This window comes from Cynocephalus volans, chromosome 2, assembly GCF_027409185.1.
Source record: "Cynocephalus volans isolate mCynVol1 chromosome 2, mCynVol1.pri, whole genome shotgun sequence".
Lineage (NCBI taxonomy): Eukaryota > Metazoa > Chordata > Mammalia > Dermoptera > Cynocephalidae > Cynocephalus > Cynocephalus volans.
In genome coordinates, this window is record NC_084461.1 from 52,010,148 (window position 1) to 52,025,455 (window position 15,308).

The 15,308-nt window shown below is 36.9% G+C and overlaps 1 protein-coding gene across 1 annotated transcript in view; it reads left to right on the forward strand.

Annotated features, from left to right (window-relative positions):
- ZSWIM6 (zinc finger SWIM-type containing 6) overlaps positions 1–15,308 on the forward strand; it is a 211,800-nt gene that overhangs the window by 176,700 nt on the left and 19,792 nt on the right. The window contains exon 5 of the mRNA XM_063086876.1: positions 11,949–12,128. Coding sequence (XP_062942946.1) covers positions 11,949–12,128 — 180 coding nt within the window. The remainder of the gene's footprint in view (positions 1–11,948; positions 12,129–15,308) is intronic.

Here is a 15,308-nt window from a genome sequence, read left to right on the forward strand (position 1 = left end):
CTTTATTTTTTTTTGCTCAACATTGCTTTGGCTATGCGTGGTCTTTTATTGTTCCATATAAATGTCTGGATAGTTTTTTCCATCTCTGAGAAAAATGTATTTGGAATTTTGATGGGGACTGCATTGAATTTGTATATCACTTTGGGTAGTATGGACATTTTCACTATGTTGATTCTTCCAATCCAAGAGCATGGGATATCTTTCCATCTTCTTGTATCCTCTCTAATTTCTCTCAGCAGTGGTTTGTAGTTCTCATTGTAGAGATTTTTCACCTCCTTGGTTAACTCAATTCCTAAGTATTTTATTTTTTTGGTGGCTATTGTAAATGGGCAGGCTTTCTTGATTTCTCGTTCTGCATGTTCACTATTGGAGAAAAGAAATGCTACTGATTTTTGTGTGTTGATTTTGTATCCTGCTACTGTGCTGAAATCATTTATCAATTCCAGCAGTTTTTTTGTAGAGGTTTTGGGCTGTTTGATATATAGGATCATGTCATCTGCAAACAGGGACAGTTTGACTTCATCTTTTCCAATCTGGATGCCCTTTATTTCCTTCTCTTCTCTGATTGCTCTGGCTAGTACTTCCAACAGTATGTTGAATAGGAGTGGTGAGAGTGGGCATCCTTGTCTAGTTCCTGTTCTTAAAGGAAAAGCTTTCAGCTTTTGCCCATTCAGGATGATATTGGCAGTGGGTTTGTCATATATGGCTTTAATTATGTTGAGATACTTTCCCTCTATACCTAACTTATAGAGGGTCTTTGTCATGAATGAATGCTGAACTTTATCAAATGCTTTTTCAGCATCTATAGAGATGATCATATGGTCCTTGTGTGTGAGTTTATTAATATGGTGTATCACATTTATTGATTTGCGTATGTTGAACCAACCTTGCATCCCTGGGATGAATCCCACTTGATCGTGGTGAATAATTTTACTTATGTGTCGCTGTATTCTGTTTGCTAGTATTTTAGTGAGGATTTTTGCATCTATATTCATCAAGGATATCGGCCTGTAGTTTTCTTTTTTGGTTATATCTTTACCTGGTTTTGGTATCAGGATAATGTTTGCTTCATAGAATGAGTTTGGGAGATTTGCGTCCGTTTCAATCTTTTGGAATAGTTTGTAAAGAATCGGTGTCAATTCCTCTTTGAATGTTTGGTAAAATTCTGCTGTGAATCCATCTGGTCCTGGGCTTTTCTTTGTTGGGAGCCTTCTGATAACAGCTTCAATCTCCTTTATTGTTATTGGTCTGTTCAAATTTTCTACGTCTTCATGGTTCAGTCTTGGGAGCTTGTGTGTGTCCAGAAATTTATCCATTTCCTCCAGATTTTCAAATTTGTTGGCGTATAGTTGTTTATAGTAGTCTCGAATGATTCCTTGTATTTCAGATGAATCAGTTGTAATATCGCCTTTTTCATTTCTAATTTTTGTTATTTGAGTCTTCTCTCTCCTTTTTTTTTGTTAGCCATGCTAATGGTTTGTCAATTTTATTTATCTTTTCAAAAATCCAACTTTTTGATTCATTGATCTTTTGAATTGTTTTTTGGTTTTCAATTTCATTCAGTTCTGCTCTGATCTTAATGATTTCTTTCCGTCTGCTAACTTTAGGTTTGGATTGTTCTTGTTTTTCTAGTTCTTTAAGGTGAAGTGTTAGGTTGTTCACTTGTCATCTTTCCATTCTTCTGAAGTGAGCACTTAATGCAATAAATTTCCCCCTTAGTACTGCTTTTGCAGTATCCCCCAGGTTTTGGTATGATGTATCATTGTTTTCATTAGTTTCAATAAACTTTTTGATTTCCTGCTTGATTTCTTCTTGGACCCATATGTCATTAAGTAGAATGCTGTTTAATTTCCATGTGTTTGTATAGTTTCCAGAGTTTCGTTTGTTATTAATTTCTAGTTTTAATCCATTGTGTTCTGAGAAGATACATGGGATAATTCCAATTTTTTTGAATTTATTGAGACTTGATTTGTGACCTAATATGTGATCTATCCTGGAGAATGATCCATGTGCTGATGAGAAGAATGAATATTCTGAGATTGTTGTATGGAATGTTCTGTAGATATCTGCCAATTCCAATTGGTCTAGAGTCTTGTTTAGATCTTGTGTTTCTCTACTGATTCTTTGCCTAGATGATCTGTCTAATATTGACAGTGGAGTGTTCAGGTCCCCTGCTATTATGGTATTAGTGTCTATTTCCTTCTTTAGGTCTAATAGAGTTTGTTTGATAAATCTGGCTGCTCCAACATTGGGTGCGTACATATTTATGATTGTTAAGTCTTCTTGATGGATCAGTCCTTTTATCATTAAGTAGTGTCCCTCATTGTCTCTTTTTATGGTTTTTAGTTTAAAGTCTATTTTGTCAGATATAAGAATAGCTACTCCAGCTCGTTTTTCTTTTCTGTTTGCATGGTAAATCTTTTTCCATCCTTTCACTCTTAGTCTGTGTGAATCTTTATGGGTGAGGTGGGTCTCTTGTAGGCAGCATATAGGTGGTCCTCCTTTTTGATCCAGTCAGCCAGTCTGTGTCTTTTGATTGGGGAATTTAAGCCTTTTACATTAAGAGTTGTTATTGAAAGGTGTTGATTTATTCCTAGCCTTTTATTGGTTGTTTGGTTGTCTTAGGTGTCTTTTTTCTTTGGTTTCTGTGTTTGTTGGTTCCTTAGGTTGTAGATAGTGTTTTTGTTTGATTGTTTTCTCTTCATGAATGCCATTTTTATTATACTAGCGGGTTTAGATTTCTCTTGGGTTTTTATGGCAGTGGTAGTTATTTTTCAGGAACCAAACCCAGTACTCCCTTGAGGATTTCTTGTAAGGGTGGTCGTGTGGTAGTGAACTCCCGCAGTTTTTGTTTGTCTGAGAAATATACTATTTGCCCTTCATTTCGGAAGGATAACCTTGCAGGGTAGAGTATTCTTGGCTGGCAATCTTTGTCTTTTAGTATTTTGAATTTATCATCCCTTTCCTTTCTAGCTTTTAGGTTTTGTGATGAAAAGTCTGATGTTAGCCTGATTGGGGCTCCCTTATTGGTGATTTGACGCTTCTCTCTCTTGCAGCTTTTAAGATTCTCTCTTTGTCTCTGAGTTTTGCCAGTTTGACTATAACATGTCTTCGAGAAGGCCTTTTTGGTTTGCATACGTTTGGAGATCGTTGAACTTCCTGGATGTGAAGATCTGTGATTTTTCCTATACCTGGGAAGTTTTCTGCCACTATTTTTTTGAATATGTTTTCAATGGAATCTCCATTTTCCTCCCCTTCTGGAATACCCATGACTCGGATATTTGAGCGCTTAAGGTTGTCTGATATCTCTCTCAGATTTTCTTCAATGTCTTTGATTCTTTTTTCTTTCTTTTTGTCTGCTTGTGTTATTTCAAACAGCCCATCTTCAAGTTCAGAGGTTCTCTCTTCAACTTCGACAAGCCTGCTGGTTAAACTCTCCGTTGTGTTTTTTATTTCACTGAATAACTTCTTCAGCTCAGCAAGTTCTGCTACATTTTTTTCAGGACATTGATTTCCTTGTACATTTCCTCTTTCAGCTCCTGTATACTTTTCCTCATTTCATCATGATGTCTAGCTGAGTTTTCTTGTATCTCGTTCAGTTTCCTTAGAATTATCACTCAAAATTCCTTGTCAGTCATTTCAAGGGCTTCTTGTTCTATAGGATCTAGAGTTTGAGATTTATTAACTTTTGGTGGTGTACTTTCTTGATTTTTGGTATTTCTGGTATATTTTTTTGATGTTTATTCATTGTGGCAGGGGGTTTCACAGTCCTCCCGTTTGAGACTATTGACTAACTAAGATGTTGCTGTGGTTGCCAATTTCGTATGGCTCCCTCCGTGACTGCTCAGTTGGCCTCTAGTGCCTTGTGTGTATGGTTGCCTCGGGTCTTGGGCCTCTCCGGGGAACCACCTTTCTGGTCAGCTTGGACTCTGCTGGGCTGCTGGATCACGTACCACAGGGTGTGTGTGATCTCTGCTGAGCTTTCACTTCCTGTGCAGGACTTCTCCCTGTTCCATGTGCTCTGGCCCGGGCTGTTGGATTGTGCAGTGGAGACCACACAGGATGTGTGGTTTCTGTCGAGTCTCCGCCTCCCTGGCCAGACGTCTCCCCGCTCTGTGTGCACTGGGCTGGGGTGGGACGTGTCTTCTGCAACCCTCGTCTATCAGCTGGGCCTTCAAGATCCTGCTCAGCACCGCCTCGCCCAGGAAGTCTGCCAGGTTTCTCCTAGGCACAGATGACCGGTTGCTCTGGGTCCCTTGTAGCACTGTGTAGATCTTTCTCGGGACTTGTTCACCTTTGTATCCCACCGGCATGGACGGAGTCTAGCGCCCACTTGCAGCCAGCCTTCCGGCAGGTTCAAGCGGACCTGGGAACTCTCCTACCACACTATTCCCAGCCAGAAGTTGGTTAGGCGTTTATCCGAACTGGTGGCCGCAGAGATGGTATCTGCCTCCCAGTAACAGGAAGTTTACTGGGGGCCAGAGTCCAGGGTGTGGTGGAGTCACAGTCGGCCCCGCCCGTACTAACTTGCCCTCCCAACACTGGCCAGGTGCGCCCCACACCACCAGCCCCGCCAGAGAACCGCGGAGGGAGTGGGAGGGGAGGCCTGCCTGCAGGCCCTGGGAAGCCCCGCGCTGGGGCTAGCAGGTGGGAAGGCTCAGTGAGGAGCCGAGCCGAGCCGGGCCGGAGCTGCCAGCACCTGGGAAAATGGAGGCAGCCCTGGGGCGGTGAGTGATCTGGTGATGCAGGCGGAAGCCGGGTGGGCGTCAGCCCCCCGAGCAGGGTTGGGCCAGGGGTCACTCACAGGGCTGTGCCAGGTCGGGCGCTCACTCTCTGCCTCTGGTTTGTCACCTTCCCCGTTCTCGGTTCCCGCCGCCTCGGGCTGCTCACTCGGGCCCGCGGCGCGGCTCGGGCGCTCCCAGGAATCTTCTTTTATGCCGGCCTGAAACCTCGAATCCTGAATAGGGCAGCTGGCCGCCTTCAGCGCGGCCCAGGCCTCCGGCATCCTGTCTGCATCCACAGCAGCCCTGGCCCCATGTTCCCTGTTTAGAGACTCGCTTTTTCAGCTAAGAAACAGTTCTTTTCCTGCTCCATACTTCAAAGCTGTTGCCTGTAAATGAGGCAGCCTCTCCTGCCGAGGGCAAAGTGGTGGTCAGCCCCCACGACCGGCCACCAGCAGTGGTCCTCCCTTAAGAGATGGCAAGAGGAAGGTCCACAAGTTTCCCGGCTGCCTGAGGCCCAGTGGCCACCTTTTCCACCTCAGCTACTCCGCGCCAACCGCCGCAGCCACCGCCATCTTGAAAACCTCCCCAGCACTGGTTTTTGAAAATCACTTGTCTTTTCTTCATTGCATTGACTTTGAACCTTGAATTGACCATATTTGTATAGGTCTATTTCTGAACTCTTGAATCCAGGTACTTTGAGTCCAACTTTGTCATTCTTTCAATGTTGTCCTTTAAAATTGTTTTGGCTATTCTATTTCTATTCTGATGAATATGTACACAAACACCAGCTAGCATTTTGAGTGAGGTTTGTTGAATAGCCATCTTAATATAGTTTTCCAATTCATGAACATAGTAACTTTCCACTTTTTAGTTGTCCTTGATTTCTTTCCTCAATTTTTTTGCAGTTTTTAATGTAGAGACCCTTCACATGTTATGTTAGAATTATGAGGTAAGTATTCTTTTCTTTTTCTGGCACTGATATAAATGGTACTTTTGGCAGGTAAGTTCTGATTTCCATTTGTTCATATTTAGCATATAGATCTACAAGGTTTCTTTTGTTTGTTTTTGGTTTTTTGCTTTGAACTTGTATCATATGACCTTGCTAAACTTATTAGTTCTAGGAGCTTTTTTGTAGGTTAATTGTCTGAGATTAGAGGCTTTTTTATTGTATTCTTTCCAGTCTATGCCTTTAACTTCCTTTTATTTGTCTGGCTAGAACTTCCATTGTGATGCTGAATAGAAGTGGTAAGAACAGACATTTTTGCCTTGTTTTGATCTTAGGGGAAAAACATTCAGTCTTTCGCCATTATGATGTTAACTGTAGGGTTCTTTGCAATGCCCTTTATCAGGTTAATAAGTCTTTCCTCTTCTATTCCTAATTTGCTGACAGTTTTATTTATCATGAAGGAATATTGAATTTTCTCAAATGCTTTTTCTGCATTGTTGAGATGATTATATGGTTCTTCTTCGTTAGTCTGTTAATACGGTGAATTACACTGACTGAATTTTTTTTTTTTAATGTTAAACCAGCCTTGCATTCCTCAGATAAACCCTGTGTGATTGTGGTGTATTTTCCTTTTTTGATATTGCTTAATTGGATTTACTAATGTATGGCATTTTACTTCTATGTCCATGAGGGATCTGCAGTTGTATTTACTTGTAATGTTTTTGTATCAGGGTAATGCTGGCCTCGTAAAGTAAGGTGGGAACCATTCCCTCCTGTTCTGTTTTCTGGAAGATGCTGTGCAGAATCGGTATTCTTTCTTAAACGTTTGGTAGATTTTTCCAGGGAAACATCTGAACCTGTGTTATTAGAGATTTTGAACTGCAAATTTAATTTCTTTATAAATTTATGACTATTCAGTTTATTAATTTCTTCTTGAGTAAGCTTTGGTAGTTTGTGACTTCCAAGCAATTTTTCCATTTCATCTAAGTTGTAGAATTTATGGCCATAAAGTTGTGACTTTATAGCATTCCCTTATGAGCCTTTTCATACCTCTAGGATCTGTAATGATGTGCCGTCTTTTATTCCTGATACTGGTAGTTTGTATCTTCTCTTTTTTTTCAATCAGCCTCAGTATAGCTTTATTAATTTTATTGATCTGTTTAAAGAAACAGCTTTTGATTTCATTGATTTTTTTTTTTTTTAATGTCTGTTTTCAATCTTACTAGTTTATTGATTTCTGATCTGTTATTTCCTTCCTTCTGGCTTCTTTGCTTTTGGTTTCTCAGTTCTTTTTCTATTTTCTTAAGGTGGATATTTAGATTATTGATTTGAATCCTTCCTTAATGCTATAAATTTCCCTCTAAACACTTTTTTAGTTGTATATCACAAATTTTGACATATTTTATTTTCATTTTTACTCAGTACAAAATGTTTTCTGTTTTCTGACTTCACTAGTGACTAACTTCCTCTTTGATTTGACAGTTATTTAGAAGTATGTTGTTTAATTTCCAGATATTTGGAAATTTTCTAAATATCTTCCTGTAATTGATTTCTAGGATAATTCTCTAAGGTCAGAGAATGTACTTTGTGTGATTTCAATTCTTTTAAATTTGTCAAAGTTTGTTTTATGGCCCAGACTATGGACTATCTTGGTATATTAGTCAGGGTTCTCCAGAGAGACAGAATCAATAGGGTATGAGAGGGGGTTTATTAGAGGAATTAGCTCATGCAAGTGTGAAGAGAAGGCCCACGATAGGCTGTCTGCAAACTGATGCCAATAGCATTGCTCAGTCCAAGTCTGAAGGCCTCAAAACCAGGGAAGCTAATGATGCTGTTGGTGTCATTTCAGGAACCCAAAGCTGAAGAGTCTTGAGCTCTGATGTCCACAGACAGGAGAGAAGCATATATCCCAGCTCCAGCAGATAGAAAGAGAGATTCTGTTTTTTGGTTCTCTCTGGGCCCCCAGTGGATTGGATGGTTCCCGCCTATATTGAGAGTGGATCTTTCCCACCCAGTCCATTGTACTGGGATTTCTATGTATGTAGATTTCTATGTATGATACCATGTATCATAGAAACATGATAGCTTTACCATGTTTCTAGGTATTGCTCAAGCTAATCAAATTGACACCTAGAATTAACCTTCATACTTGGTGAATGTTCTTTGTGCATTTTAAAAGAGTATGTTTTTTGTTTGTTTTTCTCTGCTATTTTTAGGTGGAGCATTCTGTAAATGTCAGTTAGGTTTAGTTGATTGATAGTGTTTGCCTTGGTTTATTTTCTGCTACTATAATAGAGTACCTGAGACTGGGTGATTTATAAGGAAGAGATGTTTATTTCTTATAGTTCTGGTGGAGGCTGGGAAGTCCAAGGTTGAGGGGCCTGTATCTGGTGAGGGCGTACGTGCTGTGGCTTTCCATTGCGAAAGGCAGAAAGGCAAGAAGAGCATGGGCAAGAGTGAGAGACCAGAAGGGGGCTGAAATCATGTTTTTAGCAGAAACCCATTCCCACAATACTCACTCCTGCAATAATGGCATTAATTGATTAATGAGGGCAGAGCCCTCACGACCTAGCAAATCTTAAAGGTCTCACTTCTCAACATTGTTACATTGGAAATTAAGTTTCCAACACAAGAACTCTGGAGGATACATTCAAACCATAGCAGTATTGTTTAGGTATTTGCTAATTTTCTGTTTTCTTCTTCTATCAGTTATTGAGAAAGGAGTGTTGAAGTCTCCAAATATTGTGTGGATTTGTCTGTTTCTCATTTCAGTTCTGTCAGTTTTTGCTTCCTGTATTTTGAAGTCTCGTTGTTAGGTGTAGCATACTCATTAGGACTGTTACATCTTTTTGGAGAACTGACCCTTTTATCGTGATGTAATTTTCCACTTTATCCCTGTTGTAGTACTCCTTGTTCTGAAGTTTACTTTGTGTGATACTAATATAGCTGCTTTAGCTTTATTTTGGTAGTGTATTCATGGTATCTTTTTTCATCCTTTATGTTTAATCTATGTCATTATGTTTACATTAGTTATATTTAAGTGGATTTCTTACACACAGCATAGAATTAATTGGGTCTTGTTTTTTAATTTGATTTGATCATCTCTTTTAGTTGGTATGTTTAGATCATTTATATTTTACATAATTATTGATATGGTTGAATTTAGGTCTACTATTTAATCATTTATTTTCTGTTTGTCCCTTCTGTTTGTATTCCTCTGTTTCCTCACTTGCCTTCTTTTGAATTATTTGAATATCTTTTAGTATTTCATTTTAATTTCTGCTGTCCTTTTGTTTGTATCTCTCAGTTTTGGGGTTTTTTGGATGGTATCAGTATCACAGTAAACATACCTAAGCTTTTAACAGTATACTTTGTGTTAATATTTTGTCACATTAAGTGGAATGTAGAGTCTGACAGCCATATAGGTCCCTTTACTCTTCCTCTTTTATGTTATAATTGTCATGTGTATTACAGTCATCATGTGTATTTAAAATTCCACATGACAGTGTTTAATTTTTGCTTTCAACAATCATACTTATTTTTAAAGAACTTAAAAGGACAAAAGTAATTTATTTACTCTGATTTTTATCATCTCTATTGCTCTTCCTTCATTCCTAAAACTCTAAGTTTCCCTCTAGTATTATTTCTCTTCAGCCTGAATAATTCCCTTTAGCATTTCTTCTATGGCAGGTCTCTTGGCAACAAATACTGTAAGTTTTCCCTGATCTGAGGATGACCATATTTCACTATCATTCCTGAATGGCATTTTCACTGGATCTAGAATTCTGGGTTGACGCTTCAATTTCTTTTAACACTTTAAAGACACTGTTCCATTTTATTGTGTCCTCTGTGATTTCCAATGAGAAATCTGTAATTGAGTCATTCTTTATATTGCATTGTTTTTCTCTGTTTTCTCTCTCTCTCTTTTTTTTTTTCCATCTTTGCTTTTCAGCAATTTGATTATAGGCTAGGCATGGTTTTCTTTGAGTTTACCCCTTTTGAAGTTGGCTGAGCTTCTTGGATCTGTAAGTTCCTATCTTTCTCCAAATTTAGGAAGCTTCCAGTCACTATTTCTCCCAAATTTTTCTGTATCTAACTCTTTCTCTTCTTCTGGTAATTCAGTGACACAATTGTTAAACCTTTTGTTATTTTCTCACCTGTCTTTAAGGATTTGTTCATTTTGCTCTAGTTTTTCTTCAGGTGAGATAATTTCTGTCTTCAAATTCACTAACTTTTCCCTCTGTTATTTCCATTCTGCTATTGATCTCATCCAGTGAATTTTTCAGATATTTCTTCAGTTCTAAAATTTTTGTTTAGTGTGTTATTTTGTTTATAGTTTGTATTTGACTTCTGAGAACTGTCTATTTCTTTCAATATTTTTTTTTATCTTCATCTCATGGACATAGTTATAATTGTTACTGTAAAGTCTCCTACTAATAATTCCAACATCTGGTTCATCATGCTTGGCATTTGTTGATTTTTTTTTTCCTCTGAGAATTGATCACATTTTCCTGTTTCTTTGTAAGCAAGTAATTTTGGATCTTAGATATTTTGAATATTGTCTTATGAGAGTCTGTGTCTTGTTAAATTAAGAAAATATTTCTTAAAGCTTGCAATCAGCCAGGGTAGATTCAGACCACAAATTATCTCACTTTCTTTGGATGATGGTTCCAGTATCAGTTAAATTTTCAAAGCCTTGGCTGTGCTGCCTTTGATCTCTCTCCTGCACATGAGATGTAACCAGGACTTGTGCCAGATTGTACTAAGAATCCAGAGATTCACTCTCTCCAGCTTCTGGTTTGAGGCCCCTTTTGCCAGTCCTTGCACCAACTAGGTGAAGTTTCTCTCCAGCTTTTGCTACATGCACCCTCTGTAAAGTTCCCTAAATGGGGCTGTGTCAAAGCTAGGAGGAGAAAAAAAAAGAAGGAAAAATGTAATGAAAATCACCACCCTCTGGGTTGCTTCCTCAAGTTTTATTTCCCCTCCCCAATTTGCTTACTATTGTTTACTTTTCAGAGTCATCAGTTTACTGCTTTTTGTATTTTGTCCAGAATTTTTAGTTATAATCATTGGGAGAGATGGGCTGTAGTAGGCTTACTCCATCTTGACTGGCCGTATTTTGTTTTTAATTGGCATTTAAAAATACAGAAATGTAGATTGTAGATCTGTGGCTTAAGTAGGTTGTGGCCATTTTTATTTTCTGTTAGTAAAAATTATTTGATATTTAAAATAACATACTCAAATTGAAGAAGGTTGCTCATTTTAAATATAGAAGAATGTAAAACATCTCTTTTGGATGAATAGAACAAACAGTGATCATTCCTACCCTTCTTATTTGCTTGGCTAGAACAACTGATTAAAACACACATAGACATGCACACATACCTTTTCAAAGAAAGTGTTGTGAATGGCTTTGGAGTACTGGATTTTGTCTTGTTTTGAAATTAGTGTACTAAAGTTTAAACTTTTAAAATTTGTGAAATATTTGCTTGAATTAACTACCTCTTTGAAGAATGTAGAAAGGAATAATAAATTTATCAGTCTTAATTATTCAAATTATGAGTTATGCCTTCTAAATTCATTATTACTTTTCCTTTGAAAATTTTGAAGTTTCGATTAATATTAGTGATTTTATTCATACAGACATAAATTTAGTGATTTCACTTATGTAAAGATTGGTTCCTAGTTAAGTCATTTAGGAAAGTATATTTAAGTTAATTTTATTTTCAAAAGATCTATTTTATTGGCTTTTTTACTCAAAATATTCTCAATCCATTGACATATAGATATGCATACTAATTAATATACATGATAAAGTTTGAAATTATAAGATTAGGATATTATTTATTTGTGTATATTGTATGCCTTTATGATTTTATCAGAAAAAGATAATCTTGGAAAGTAAATTTAATTTTTATGCAGAACCATTTGGAGGTGGTGTGTTTCAGCATTCATGTATAGGATGTGTTTGTAAATTGGACCTTAGGGCTATATGTGTTAATTGACTTTTTGTCTAAAATGTCATACAGATAGGAAGGTGATGATAATTAGCATTTGTGGAAAATATTTCATCTTTATGTGTAACAGTATTTAGATCTTTTGTTTAAACTTGGGATCTGTTGTCCTTCTCCCATTAAACTCTGTATGAGATTTGTGGCTTCCATTAAGGAGAATTGAAACATAAAAATGTTAGACTTGGATTCATTTTGAAATGGCTTATAGATTTGGACATTGTTATAATTTTTAAAAATTTACTTTTCTCTCCCCCTTTAAATTAGGTGCTCTGTGGATGTGTATAGTTTTAAACCCCCATTGCAAGTTGGAACAGAAGGCCAGTTGGCTAAAACAGCTGAAAAAGTGGAACAGTGTTGATGTCTGTCCATGGGAGGATGGAAATCATGGGAGTGAATTACCCAACTTAACCAATGCTCTGCCTCAGGGCGCAAATGCCAACCAAGGTGAGGCCATAGTAATGCTTTGTTCAATTTGTAGCTACTTAATTGTGCATATATGTTTATAATGGTAACAATATATGTGGGAAAATGATTTTACACACTTAAGGGCTTACTATAACTCAAGAACTTAGTATGTTTTGACTGTGAATTTGTGTGTGTTTTAGCTTTACCTCAGACCTTTGTATGCTTTTTAAAAAAATATTCTCAGAATAGAAATGAATATAATGCTATATATGTTAGCGTGTATTTAAATGGCCTATTAATGATTTAGTTTGATTTTCTTTTTTAAATCATGGAGTAGGGTGGTGATATATTACTTTGTAAAACAAAATATTGAGAGGCCTGAGGAGCTATGTTTTTGTTTTTATCTCAGTTGGTCAATTCATATTTAAGCTACTGTGTAATTTAATTTGTTAAAAATTCTTAGTTTTAGAATGTAGCAAGGAAGCATTTTATGATGTGACTGAGGGGCATCTTTATTGTGAAAGATTGTTTAGCGTACTTGTTCCCACTTACCATAGGCTAATAGTGCCCTCCAGTCTTTGGGACAGCCAAGAAACACTCCCAGACATTTCCAGAAGTTCCACTTTCTCTCAGTTCTGTCCTGTTTTTTCAGCTTCTTCCTCTCTGTTGCATCCATCCATTCAACTCAAGTCCCTCCCATCTTTAAAAAAGTTCTTCCTTGGCCCCATATTCCCCTCTACCTAGTGCACAATATCTCTTCTCTTTCAGAACTAAATTCTTGAATAGTTAACCCTTGTGAATAAAAATTTCATTAAGTAATTCATGCCACAAATTTTGCATGGTTTTGTTTCTTTTTTTTGTGACAAATTTGAAAGACTTTAAAATCATGATAGAAGCAAGGTGGAAATTAAATGACATCAGTAGGATCCAGAATTAACACTGTAATTCTGTATGTGCTGGCCACATATGGAGTTGGTACTACTAGAAAGAGCTAAACAATGTGCTGAGTTTGAATGTGATGTTAGCATAGTATTTTCAGTCTCTTCAATGAAAGGAAATATTATGTATTAGTCTATAGGGACTTGTCCAATCAAAAAGAAGTTTTAGGATTTAGGAAAGATGATTGTCTGGCTCTGCTTTGTCTAGCAATATTTGCCTTGGGAATTCAGTATTTGAAATCTGTCATATTTTTATTGCCCATGATGATTTTATTTAATAACTTCAAAGAAAATAAATGTACCCCCCTATACCCCCAGTTTTTTCTCGAATGCTCAGAATTTTCAGGTTTAGCTGTTCAGCATTTATTCTCCCATTGGTAGGAAAGGGTGTGCCTACATCTACATAGGCAATATATTTAATCCCTTTCTGTGTATAGTTGGAGGTTTCTCTGTGTTTCATTCCCCACTGCTTTTTGGGACTGCCATTCTAACATTTTATACTTTTTACTTTCCATTTATGTTACCCTTAGTTAAACATGAATATTTCATAGGCCTTAGAAAGCTGATAAGAAGTGGTTCAGCCTACAAACTAAACAATTAATTTCACTTATGGTTTGGCTTAGGTGGTATGACCTAGTTCTTAGGGCAATATTTATAGCTATTGTGTCTAAAGGTGCCTGCTTTTAGCAGAACACCCACAACTTCTGAGAGGCTCCAGAAGAGACATCCCCACAAAGGAGGTCTGGTGCCCATTCCTGCAGTGCCTCTGCTGGAGGGCTGAGCAGGCTTACTAGGCAAGAGCCAGTGGTAGCCAGCAGAATCCAGCAGCCATGCCATTGCAACTGGACAGACCATGGCAGAATTTTATGTGTTTGCACATTAGAGTGAATATGAAGGGCTTATGAGACCCTGCCTTTGCTAAGGTAATTCGTTAGCATTAATGAATAACAACAACAACGTTAGAATAATCTACATTCTTTGAAAGAGTAATTTTTTTTAAAAAATGCCAGAATGATAGCCAATTTTTGTTATTTATTTATTTATGTTTTTGATGAGGAAATTGTTTTATTTTACAGAATAATGTCAGCTAAGAAATGCAAAAAGAGTGGTTAAACATAGCCCCAATGAAATAACTCATCTTGACAAAAATAATCAACGGATACTCAATCGTGAAAATTTGTTACGGAATATGACTTCCCTTGTTGACAATTATACCCAACAGATGATTAGTAATTGCAAAGGGCAAAAGACATGTTTAGGAAGAAGAGATCTGGTTACAACTAATGTAAGCAAGTAATCAAAACCAACATCACTAATAGTGAGAAAACCTGTCATTAACTGCTACCTATTGGGTGCAATTTCATTGACACAGCATTCCAAGGACACTTTCTTGCCAACAATGCTTAACTTCAATGTAATAATGCATTTAGATCTTACTTTTAATTTAAAGAAACTTGGAATAGAGAAACAAGTTATCTAACATGCTGAGACAGCAGTCTAATAAATCTAGAATATTTGATAGCCAATTTTTAAATGTTAACTTTTTTATGGTAAAAGAACTAAAAAAACTTCCCTTTTTTACTTTACTGAATTTCCCAAGTCTTCTTTAATTAGCATGTATTAATATTACATATGCTTTATGTAAAAATTCTTACAAATTTGTGCATTAGTCATTTAAAAAATTTGGTGTAGGGGTTGGCCGGTTATTCAGTTGGTTTCAGCATGGTGTTGAGCATGCCAGGGCCAAGGGTTGGGATCCCTATACCAGCCAGACGCCAAAAAAATTTTTTTGGTCAAAGTTATCTATGTCTCTTTTTTCAATCTTCCTGCAAAATTGAATAACTACAGACATCCAAGATAAAAATCGACCATAATTTTCACATCTGTTTTCAATTGTATATCCTTTTAGTCATTGTCTATGTACATAATCAGTTTTTTATGTTTTGTAGGACTTGTTATTGTAGGACTTTATATTTCACATTTTCATTTAAATGTCATTTCATGAATATTTAGCCTTTTTTGCCATTGCTGGTTTTATTGATCTCTTAGAGCTAACCAGTGTTAAAAGCCTGATGTGTGTCCTCTATATTTCTTATACTCGTATAGTCACATGTAAACATGTTAAAAGTTCAGGTTTTTATTTTTTAAAATGGATTCATACTCCACAGCTTGCTTTTATTATTGGTACTTCAGATAGTGAAGCAAACTCAACAGATAGAACTCTAACTCATTCTTTTAATACATATGCCTAATACTAAGTTACTCTTTTAAAGTCTCTTTT